This window comes from Ovis aries, chromosome 2 (assembly GCF_016772045.2).
Source record: "Ovis aries strain OAR_USU_Benz2616 breed Rambouillet chromosome 2, ARS-UI_Ramb_v3.0, whole genome shotgun sequence".
NCBI lineage: Eukaryota > Metazoa > Chordata > Mammalia > Artiodactyla > Bovidae > Ovis > Ovis aries.
The window spans coordinates 184,897,005-184,909,628 of NC_056055.1; the positions used below are offsets into that span (position 1 = coordinate 184,897,005).

A 12,624-nucleotide genomic window follows, 5' to 3' on the forward strand; every position below is an offset into this window, starting at 1 on the left:
GCATCAATTTTACTCTCCCATTTTGGAGAAATGCATTATTGAGCAAAATTTTAGAGTAAGATGCATTATCCATCTGAGGCCACGGGCAAGGCTTTACTGGGGCTCCTGCTGCATCAGGGTTCCATCCCTTGATCGGGAAGATCCCCTACAGAAGAGAATGGCTACCCTCTCCAGTATTCTTGCCTGGAAAATCCCATGGACAGAGGAGCCTGGTGGGCTACAGTTCACTGGGTCACAAAAGAGTTGGACACAACTGAGCATGCAAGCATGCGTGCTGCAGCAGCGGGGAGCGAAGACAAATAGCTGGTTCGCCTGCTCGCTCTTCCCCTCAGAGGGGCATGCTGGTTCCTTATATGGGAGTGAGGGTAGGGGAGAATCTAGGGGATCAGGCCTGAAGGACGGCTTGGGTGGTCTGCTCACCCTCTTGGTGGGATGTGTGCAGGGATGTGCTCAGAGCCTGCTTTTGCTCTCGACTCTTCAGAAGTGGTCAGGGGCTTCCCAGGCGGCACTAGCGGTAAAGAACCTGCCTGCCAACGCGAGAGACATAAAGTGATGCGAATTCGATCCCCTGGAGAAAGGCATGGCAACCCACTCCAGTAGTCTTGCCTGGAGAATCCCATGGACAGAAGAGCCTGGTGGGCTACAGTCCATAGGGTCCCAGGGAGTCGGACACAACTGAAGTGACTTAGCACATAGGACTACACTTCAGAAGTGGCAGTTGGGTTTGGGCTTTTTTTTTTTTTTTTAATCGTTTTGTATTTTTTTGTACATAGTTTGCCCCAGCTACACATTCTCGCAAGCTTCACATGCTCACAAGCTTCAGGAGTTGGTGATGGACAGAGAAGCCTGGCATTCTGCAGTCCATGGGGTGGCAAAGAGTCAAACACAACTGAGCGACTGAACTGAACTGAACTGAACACATGCTCACAGTTATTTTTTGTTCCTTATAGTTTCTTTGTATTTTGTTGCTCAAGGAGACATTTGTCCAGGTTCAAGCACTAGAGCAAAGAGTCCCAAGTCCCAGATCCCAGCCTGTCTCAAACACTTTAAAGAACTTACAGAGCTGCTTGTGTTTTGCCCCCACATGCCTGTGGTTAGGTATTTACCTCTGAGAAGCTGTGTCCCTGAGGGGAAGGATTAAAAGGACCCCAGCTTAGGAGGCTGAAATGTGTTTAGAAAAGACTGTAAGTGCTTGGGGCTGAAGATTATAGACCCTACCCACAAAAGCCAGTGCTTCACTGGAGGCTGGGTTTGCTCTGCCCTGTGGAGGGAATGGAAGGGAGACTGTGAGGAGCGGTGTGTGCATGCGGGAGCTGTGAGCAGTCCTTGCAAAGTCCCTCTGACCCTGGAGTAAAAGCTCTTCAACCTGTGACTCCTGGCATCTGGTTGCTGGTTCCATGTTTGTTTGTCATGGGGGCCCATTCTGAAACACTGAAGCAAGGACTGAGTTTCACCTTAGAGTCAATACGGGCCTAAGAAGACACCGTTATTTCCCTTTTCTTCTTTGAGAGCTTTATTTATTTGTTTTATTTTTGGTTGTGCCAGATCTCTGTTGCTATGTATGGCCTTTCTCTAGTTATGGCGAGCAGGTGCTACTCTGTAGTTGCTTTGCTCAGGCTTCTCATTGCGGTGGCTTCTCCTGTTGTGGAGCACAGGCTCTAGGCACCAGGGCTCAGCAGTTGCAGCACACAGGCTCAGCAGTCGCGGCTTGCGGGCTCTAGGTGCATGGGCTCAGCAGTTGCAGCACACAGGCTCAGCAGTCTCAGCTTGCGGGCTCTAGGTGCATGGGCTCAGCAGTTGCAGCACACAGGCTTAGTTGCTCCACAGCATGGAGGATCTTCCTGGACCAGGAAATTGCACTCCGTCCCCTGCGCTGACAGGCAGATTCTTATTCACTGTACCACAGAGGAAGTCCTTTTCTTCACCTTTCAGTGATGATTATTTTCCCCTCAGTGTTAGTTATAAATGAAAAGGCAAGAATGCCATTTTAGCCCTGAAAGCATATATTGTTTTGACAAGAAATCAAACTGACCTGCTGACAAACTATAAAAATAAAAAAAGGTAGGAAATGAAGTTTGGGCATTGAAATGTCCCTGTATGTACCTAGAGTCTCCTGGAAGGATCACTCTTGGGGTCAGGAGACTCCAGAGCCCACACCTTCACCAAGACTCCTGTATGCCAGGCTCCTTGGAGGTCAAGAGAGATCTTGGCAGCTTTTTTTTTTCGCCCCAGGCTTCACCTGTATTAAAAAGATATGCCATGTTGCTACACATGGCAATATATCATTCTTTTTATGGCTAAGTAATATTCCATTGTATATACCACACTTTCTTTATCCAGTCATCTATTGATGGACACTTAGGCTTGCTGCAACATAGATGGACCAGAGATTGTCATATTAAGTGAAGTAAGTCAGACAGAGAAAAACAGATATTATATTATATCACTTATATGTGGAATAAAAAAAAATACTACAAATAAGCTTATTTACAAAACAGAAACAGATTCACAGACCAAGAAAACAAACTTATACTTACCAAAGGGGAAAGAGGCGAGGGATAAATTAGGAGTTTGGGATTAACAGACAGACACTATTATATATAAAACAGATAAACAACAGCACTTACTGTATAGCATAGGGAACTATATTTAGTATCGTGTAATAACCTATACTGGGAAAGAATCTGAAACTTGAATTTGATACTTGAAACTAACACAGTATTGTAAATCAACTATAGTCCAAAAAAATATGCCAAAGGAGTCGCTTTAAGAATATTTACAGATGACCAATGAGAACTTTTAACCGATGCAAGCCTTGATGTCATCTCATCAAGAGATTGTATCTTAAGTCTAACTTAGAGACTCAGTGAATTTGAGGCCTTGGACAGTAAGCCATGTGGCATACCCAGCCTCTGGTCTGGACATTGAAAACCAAGGGCCTCTTAACTGTCCTGTTGCCCAGGTGAAGACCAGATCCCAGAACCCAGAGTCCTTGCTCCCCTTTCATGTAGAGAAAGGAAAAACATCTCTACTCAGACACCCACTTAACTTACCAAGCATATTGTTCTGTCTCAAAGGAGGGCCTGCTCCTGACTCCAGGAGAGAACTCCTGACTTTGTGTTCTGTTTTATTAGCCCCAGGGATGGATTGAGGGCTGTCCTCTCCACACTCCTTTTCCTGATTTTTTGACTGCCTAAGTGTCACCAGGTCCCCAGGACAAGTGGCATGTAATTAGAGAAACTGAGGGTGAGCAGGTGACTGACGGCTTAGCTTAGCTGAATCACAGGAGTAAGTTGAGTTCAACAAAAAGGTACACAAGTGACTGGTCAGGATGAGAAGAGGGGAGTGTGCCAGGTCACACAGAAGGGCACCTGGGGTTGCAGCTCTGGAAAAGTCTTAGGCTGGGCTGATTCACATGGGCATATTTCATTATTCTTTCAATGGTATTTGTTGTATCTATTTCATGATTCTTTAAGTGGTATATGACAGATTTTGAATCACTTAAAAAGTTTAAAAGTGCACCATAGCCAAAACAGTCTTGAGAAAGGAAAAACAGAATGGGAAAAATCAGGTTTCCTGACTTCAGACTAGACTACAAAGCTACAGGAATCCAAGCGGTAGAGTACTGACACTAAAACAGACACACAAATCAGTGCAACAGGAGAGAAAGCCCAGAAATAAACCTACACACTTACGGCCAATTAATCTATGACAGAAGAGGCAAGAATACACAGTGGAGGAAAAGACAGTCTCCTCAATAAGTGGTGCTAGGAAAACTGGAGAGCTACACCGAAAAGAATGAAAGTAGAACGTATACCATATGCAAAAAAAAACATCAAAATGGATTACAAACCTAAATGTAAGACTGGATAGTATAAAGACTCTTAGAGGAAAACATAGGCAGAACATTCTTTCACATAAGTCCCAGCAAGATCTTTTTGGACTCACCTCCTAGAGTAATGATGAAATAATGCCATTTGTGGCACCATGGATGAACTTAGAGAGTATCATACTAAGTGAAGTAAGACGGATAGAGAGGCAAATACCGTATGATATCATTTACATATGGAATCTTAAAAAACGATACAAATGAACTTATTGACAGAACAGAAACAGACTCTGAAAACAAATTTGTACAGTTATCAAAGGGGAAAGGCTGAGGGGAAGGGATAAATTAGTTTGAGACTGACATATATACACTCCTATAAAATATATAATCAACAGAGACTTACTATAGAACACAGGATATGCTTCTCAACGTTCTGTAATAACTTAAATGATAAAGAAGTCTGAAAAAGAATGGGTATATGTGTAACTCAATAACTTTGTTGTACATGTGAAACTGATAGAACATTATAAATCAGCTATTTCAATGTAAAATTTTTTTTAAAAATTTAAACAATAAAAATAAAAGCACACCATATCTCCACCTCCCTTTAGGAACAAGGTGAGGTATAAATATCTATGCAGATAGATAAAGCAGTGTGTTCATGTGAATGCTTCTTTTTCTCTCCAGCATCTGGTCAATATTTGCGATGAAGACATACATGTTCATATTTTACCCCCGCAAACTAAATACTTCCAGATCAATTATGTGAAAAAGGTACGTGTCACTGGGTGACCTGTTCTCCCTCGATGTTCGTTGTTGGATGTGGCTTTCCATGTAGTGGGTCTGTCTGGCACAGTATGTAGTGTGTGGTCCCTGTGGTCCTGCTCCTGTGGTCTCTGGGGTCTCCCGACAAGAGCCCCCTTGTCTTCCAGGAGCACCGCCTTGTCCCTGGCTTGTCTCTCAGGATCACCATTACATTTTCTCCAGATGAGTGGCGATACTATTATGATTGCATCCGCGTTCACTGTAAGGTAAGCTCCTTAAAATTAAATTTTTGGGGAGTGGGATGGTATCAAAACTTATATTTTCAAGAGCAGAAGAAAGAGATGGAATTACAAATACAAAGTTTCTCAGCGCAATGACTTAGGCAGCGACCTGAGTGGCTGGAGGGTCCTTGTCCAGCAATGTGGGTCCCAGCGGGGGAAGCCTCAGGTTGCTGAGCGCTGGGCCCGAGCCAGAGACACTGCTTGTTCTCACCTTTCCTGGCCTAAAAACCTAATTTTTCTTGTGGTCCTGGGAGTTACTGAACGCTTTTCAAATAATTTAAACATCGTCTTTTAAGTGCTAGGTGAGAAAATCAGCAACCCTGAACTGCGATTATGAACACCTAGAACTAATGGCTCGGATAAGGCGATGGCACCCCACTCCAGTACTTTGCCTGGAAAATCCCATGGACGGAGGAGCCTGGTGGGCTGCAGTCCATGGGGTCACTAAGAGTCAAACACGACTGAGCGACTTCACTTTCACTTTTCACTTTCATGCATTGGAGAAGAAAATGGCAACCCGCTCCAGTGTTCTTGCCTGGAGAATCCCAGGGACGGGGGAGCCTGGTGGCTGCTGTCTGTGGGGTCACACAGAGACTGACATGACTAAAGCAACTTAGCAGCAGCAGCAGCAGCAGCAGGACTAATTGCTAATGTCCTCTGAGGCAGCCCTGAGGGTCTGCAGGGAGAAGGGGGCCTGTGTGGCCTGACCCCAAAGGCTGTACTCTGTGAGCCTCTTCCAAGTTACCTAATTCATCCTTGGCCCCCAGACCCCAGATCCACATGCTGTCAGCCCCTCCCTCAAAACTGGCACTCCCCCACCTCCTGCCCCCTGCTCTGACTTTCATGCCTGGCCCTTATAAGTTGAGAAGCCACAAGGGTAACAAAATTTAACTTTGCAAAACTAAAGTGGAAGAGTATGCTTTAGCAATAAACAAATTTCAACTTTTAAAAGGGGAGCGGGAACTAAAGATGAGACCAGAATATTGCTTTCAGAAAGAATATTCTGTACCAAGAACAAAAGTCCCTAGTAACGGCATTATATAGCACACCAGGGCAGGTGTCTTGCTACTAGGCAGCAATGGTAGCAGTGCCTCCTATTTCTATGGCTCCTTAAACTTTTTAAGGCCATCATCTGCTTTCATTCTCAAAAATACTTTTGAAGAAAGGTGGAATTATCCCCAGTTGAAAGCAAAGGAAGACATGAGCTGTGGGGAGGTCAGAAGTCTTACTTGAGGTCATGCACTGGGCAGGTCTAGAAGCAGGGCTCTGTGCTTCTGGCTGGTCCCGCGTTGGCTGTTCAGTGCTGTCTGGATCAGCTGATTCTGTGCTGGTTTTTCTTTATCTCAGGCCATGCAAGACTGTTTTCTCTATAATATTCTGAAATAGAAACAGATTAATGTCTTCGTCTCTACATGAAGTCATTATATGATTATCTTTAGCTTTCCTGAATAATATTGAATGTAATTTCAATGAAATATACTTAAAATTTTCTCTACTTTGTTTATAACTAAGAAAAGTCAATATTTCAAATGTTATATTTAAGCACTCAGGTTTTTTTTTTAAGGCAATGTTTTCCTTTTTTTTCTGGAAATATTTTTTAATGGTAGAAAACAGGACAAGAAATAAAGGTTCTACAAATTCATCTTTGAAAATTATAGTCTCATATAATATCATATAAGAAACGAATCGCCAGTCCAGGTTCGATGCAGGATACAGGATGCTTGGGGCTGGTGCACTGGGATGACCCAGAGGGATGATATGGGGAGGGAGGTGGGAGGGGGGTTCAGGATGGGGAACACGTGTACACCCGTGGCAGACTCATGTTGATGTATGGCAAAACCAATACAATATTGTAAAGTAATTAGCCTCCAATTAAAATAAATAAATTTAAATTAAAAAAAAAGAAAATTATAGTCTCAAGCATGATTAACTTGACTTTTTTCTTGTTAATTTTAGGGAGACGAGACTTTGCTTATTCCCATTCATGCCTATCCTGTCGTGAACACACTGGACTTTCCCTCATTTATAAATCTATCAAATGTTCTACTTGGTGAAAGGTAAGTTATCAAAATGAATTGCCAAAGTGTCATGGGATGTGAAAAGAGGGACTCACATATGTAAAAACTTAGATTTCTAGTTTACCTAATGGAAAGTTTTCCTCCTAACTGAATTAGACTGGACTTGTAGTTGCAAAGACAAAAAACAAACCTCAAAAACCAAAAAACCAAAATTAAAAAAAGGAAACAAACCCAGTCAAGTCAAAATATCGTAAGCAGGAAAGGAGTGTATTAGGTCATCAACCTGAAAGGAACAAGGTGGATCTTCAGGCATGGCTGGGTCTAGAGTTTTGACAAAGGCTGGAGAAACCTGACCCTTTCCATGGCTTGGTTTTGCTGCCCTGTGCAGGCTTTTTTCTCAACAGGCTCCCCTGCTCGGGGCAAGACAGCTGCCAGAAGGTCCAAACAGGGGTGGTTGGAGGGGCTGTGAGGCTGGGAGTATTCACATAGAAGTCTCGGGATTGGATTGAATGCTGTTGGACCAGCGTGCATCTCATGCCCAGACATGTAACCTATTTTTAGATAGATTGGCGGCAGAGAAGGCTAAGACAGTAGACGGTCGCAATGGAAGTCAAATCTCAAGTCCTTTCTCCTTGCTGGGAAAATAGTTGATGACTCAGGTGTACTTTAAGATGTTTCTTATTTTTCCAGTAAACATTTATTGAATACCTACTACCAGGCACAGTGCCATGTGTCTCTAGGGACATAAAGAAGATGAATGTTGAGCAGTTAGACGTTGAGATATAATGGCCACACCAGTTGTTAAAGTGTGTTAAATTTGAAATATTTCTGTACTGGCTGAGAAATACACACTGTCCTGTCCCTGTCCCTCCAGCTCATCTGCCTGGCCCCCCTTCTGCCACCCCGCACCTCCAATGATGCAGTAACCAAGTTGTTAGTACCTAGCAGTCTGGGCACGGGGGCACCTGCAGGACCTGGCTCCAGCTTTGCATCCATGCTGGCTGTGTACTGCCGGTGAAGTCCTGCTTGGGTGATGTTTTGAGTATCACCTATGTAAAAAGACCAATAGACAAAAGCTCTCATTCTGAAGATCTTAAAGTCTAACAGGGACAGAACCATGTCATTAAGAAATTACACCACTTGCTAAGTGTTGCCATCAAGGCACGCAAGAGGTTCTGTGGGGGTCCAGAAGAGGGAGTATAGAACTGACTAGGGGGATGGGAAAAGTCCTCCCGCATAAAGGGAGGCATCCAGTTATCCTCAGAGGACACCGTGGGGTAGGCTATGAGGATGGCGTCCAGGCAGGGGAACAGGGTGTACAAAAGCATGGCGGCAGCAGAGCGTGGATCATGCCTTGCAGGTGATGAAACCAGCCCATAGCCAGCAGATGCTAGACGCCTCTTTCTCTTTTGGCTGCACCCAGTCTTAGTTGTGGCACGTGGGGTCTTCGGTCTTTGCTGCAGCACGCAGGATCTTTAGATGAGACCTGTGAACTCCTAGTAGCAGCATGCATGTGGAGTCTAGCTCCCCTACCAAGGATTGAACCTGTGCTCCCTGCATTGGGAGTGATGAGTCCCAGCCACTGGACCACCAGGGAAGTCCCTAGAGGCCTCTTGATCTAAGGACAGAGAGTAAGCAAAGACTGTGGGCTTCAGCCTGTGTGTGGGGGGTCAGAGCATGTTCAAGGGCCTGTACGCGGCACTGAGCAGGGGGATACAAGTTGCTAAAGACCCAGTAGCAGAGGAAGAGAGGCGGCAACTAAGGCTTTTTGGTGGTGAGAGGAGGTGACCAGAGTGTATGAGCTTCAGGGCCTTTGAGTGAAACTCACCATTTAGATCTGTAACAGTTGCCTTGGTTCAGCTGATGTGAGACCCTGCCCCTGCCCAGAGGCTTCCCATGGGCTTCTGACTCACCATCTCTCTTTACTTATTTTTTGAAAACAAATCTTTAAGAAGTATCAATAAATAGCACATACAGAAGAATATATAATAATATGCACAGTTTAAAGAATGATGATACATTGAAAATTGATTTTAAGACATTAAGACATAAAGCACTACCAGTAACTTTATAACCACTGTTCTGAATTTTGTGGCAATCATTTTTTTCTTTATTTTAATTGTTTTGACACATACATGGGCACCCCTAAATAACACATGGTCTAGCTCTGCCAGTGTTTGATCTTTTTCTTTTTGGCTGTGCTGCTGCTAAGTCACTTCAGTCGTGTCCAACTATGTGCAACCCCATAGACGGCAGCCCACCAGGCTCCTCCGTCTCTGGGATTCTTCAGGCAAGAACACTGGAGTGGGTTGCCATTTCCTTCTCCAATGTGTGAAAGTGAAGAGTGAAAGTGAAGTCACTCAGTCGTGTCCGACTGTTAGTGACCCCATGGACTACACCCTATCAGGCTCCTCCACCCATGGGATTTTCCAGGCAAGAGTACTGGAGTGGGTCGCCATGCTGGGTCTTTATTGTGGCATACAGGATCTTTGATCTTCCTTGCGGCTTATGGGATCTAGTTCCCTGACCGGGGATCAAACCCGGGCCCCCTGCAATGGGAGCACAGAGTCTTAGCCACTGGACCACCGGGGAAGTCCCTGATCTTTATATACATGAAATCATACTCTACATCAGTTCTTTCGTAACTTGCTTTTTTGATCCAACATTGTGTTCTCTTGGTCTAACCATGTTAACCCAGAGCCGTCGTAGTTCACTGCTGTGTGTGTGTATGGCAGTGTTAAAAATCTTCTCACTGCTAACAGACCTGTGGATTATTGCCACTACTTTTTTTTTTTTTTTTGGCTGTGACTCGCACTGCTGTTGGATATCCTTGTGCATGGTCTGGGGTGTGTGTTCCAGAGCTTTCTACATTGTGCACCTAGAGGTGTAATTGCCAGTCTGCATAGCTTCAGCGTCACCTTTTAATGCCAAATTGTTGGCCCCTGGCTCTTCTTGTCTCTCTTTTCCCCCAAAATGCTCAGCCAGTACTCCTTCCCGGCACTTCTTCCTTCCCCTCATCCACCTTGTCTTCACTGACCCTCCTCAGCACTAAGTGGTCTATGCAGGGACCCTAAGGGGCTAACAGAGGTGGATCCCTCCTGGCAAGACTACTCACCCCCGCTCACTCTATGCATTTTGATGCCAAACATAGCTATTTACTTTAAATGGGTGAATAGCAATTTTCAACCAAAACCAAAGTGGTGGAAACAGTTGACTTCCTAGTTCATCTGCTTTCCTCCCTCTTCTTCTCCCTCTCCCTCCACACATCACTCCTTGTTTGGACCATAAGCCAGGCTGTCCAGGTTGAGAGCTCTGGTGCATAGACAGAAGGAAAGGATGCAGACGTCAGCCTTGGTTCCTCTTTTTTTGACCACACTGCACTGCATGTGGAACTTCCTGGACCAGGGATCGAACCCATATGCCCTGCTGTGGAAGTGTAGAGTCTTAACCCCTGGACCACCAAGGAAGCCCAGCCTTGGTTCTAAACACACAAATCTGCTTACTTCCCTGGAGGCTTCTCTCAAGGTGTTTTATACATCATGCCCTTCATTTGTAATCAGAATGAAAATTTCAGCTAAACAGTTTATAAAACTTGAGTTACTGTGTGTAACACCTTGATAATTTCACAAATATTTCAAAACTTAAGAGTGCTATTTTGTTTCTAGCCAACAACACCTTTCCCAGACTTGATGCTTTTGACTTAATGGCTTTTCCCCAACTTTTAATGACACAAGCTGCCCACACTGCATGCAATCCATAATGTCTGGTAGCACCCCAGGGTAGGATAGGGTGAGTATTTGAAAGGACTTTCTTCTGAAATGTCCTCTGTTAATTTTAGGCTCTCCTAGGGGTTGAAGGTATTATTTGCATAGGTTCTTTATTCAACATTCATTCATTCATTCAACAAACTTTTATAGAATGCCTACTATGTGCCAGGCACAATGGTATTACTGAGGATACATGAATCTCATCTCACGAATAGACAATTCTTTATTTTATTGAAGTATAGTTGTGTTATAATGCTGCGTTAACTTCTGCTGCATAGCAAAGTGATTCAGATATATATATATACACATACATGGAGGAGGGCACAGCAACCCACTTCAGTGTTCTTGCCTAGAGAATTCCATGGACAGAGGAGCCTGGCAGGCTACAGTCTGGTGGGTAGCAAAGAGTCAGACATGGCTGAGCAACTTAGCACGCACTCTTGCGTACATATACACACATACTTTTCCATATTCTTTTCCACTATGGTTTATCACAGGGTATTTAATATAATTCCCTGTGCTATACAGTAGGACCTTTTTGTTTATCCATTCTGTATACAACAGTTTGCATCTGCTAATCCCAAACTCCCAATTCATCCCTCCCAATTCAACCTCCCCCTCGGCAGCCACAAGCTGTTCCTTACGTTTGTGAATCTGTTTCTGCTTTGCAGATAAGTTCATGTGTGTCATGTTTTACATGTGTGTGTGCATGCTAAGTCACTTCAGTCTCGTTCACCTCTGCCAGGCTTCTCTGTCCATCGGATTCTCCAGGTAAGAATACTGGAGTGGGTTGCCGTACCCTCCTCCAACCCAGGGATCAGCTCTGTGTCTCTTATGTCTCCTGCATTGGCAGGCAGCTTTTTTACCATTAGCACCACCTGGGAAGCCCCAGATTACACAAAGAAATGAAATATGAGACTTGTCTCTCTCTGACTTACTTCGTTTAGTATGATAGTCTCTAGGTCAATCCATGTTGCTGCAAATGGCATCCATTGTGTTTATGCACCACATCTTCTGTATTCATTCCTCTGTTGATGGATGTTTAGGTTGTTTCCATGTTTTGGCTACTGCCGCTATGAACGTAGGGGTGCATGTATCTTTTTGAATTATAATTTTGTCTGGATGTATGTCCAGAAGTGGGATTGCTGGGTCATACGACAGCTCTGGAGAAGGCAATGGCACCCCACTCCAGTACTCTTGCCTGGAAAATCCCATGGACAGAGGAGCCTGGAAGGCTGCAGTCCATGGGGTCGCTGAGGGTCAGACACGACTGAGCGACTTCACTTTCACTTTCATGCATTGGAGAAGGAAATGGCAACCCACTCCAGTGTTCTTGCCTGGAGAATCCCAGGGACGAGGGAGCCTAGTGGGCTGCCGTCTCTGGGGTCGCACAGAGTCGGACACAACTGAAGTGACACAGCAGCAGCAGCAGCACGACAGCTCTATTTTTAGTTTTTTAAGGAATCTCCATACTGTTTTCCACAGTGGCTACACCAACTTACATTCCCACCAACAGTGCAGGAAGATTCCCTTTTCTTCACACTCTCTCCAGTACTTATTGTTTGTAGATATTTTAATGATGGCCTTTCTGACAATGAGGTGGTACTTCACTGTAGTTTTAATTTGCATTTCTCTAATAATTAGCAATGATGAGCATCTTTTCATGTGCCTATTGGCCATCCGTATGTCTTCTTTGCAGAAATATCTGTTTAGGTCTTCTCCCTGTTTTTCAATTTGTTTGTTTTAAAGGCGTAGGGTATTCCAATCCTTGGGGTATTGATCTTTTTTAATACAAATTTCTGACTGCGCCGGGTCTTTGTTGCTGTGTGCGGGCTTTCTCTAGTTATGGTTCACAGGCTTAGTTGCTCCGAGGTATGTGGGATCATCCTGGACCAGAGATCTAACCTGTGTCCCTTGGCATTGGCGGGCAGATTCTTAATTACTAGACCACCAGGGAAGTCCTG

The 12,624-nt window shown here is 44.5% G+C and overlaps 1 protein-coding gene across 1 annotated transcript in view; it reads left to right on the top strand.

The window, feature by feature from the left end:
- CFAP221 (cilia and flagella associated protein 221) overlaps positions 1-12,624 on the top strand; it is a 126,558-nt gene that overhangs the window by 14,612 nt on the left and 99,322 nt on the right. Inside the window, exons 4-6 of the mRNA XM_027965037.3 lie at positions 4,517-4,603; positions 4,762-4,860; positions 6,832-6,932. Coding sequence (XP_027820838.2) covers positions 4,517-4,603; positions 4,762-4,860; positions 6,832-6,932 — 287 coding nt within the window. The remainder of the gene's footprint in view (positions 1-4,516; positions 4,604-4,761; positions 4,861-6,831; positions 6,933-12,624) is intronic.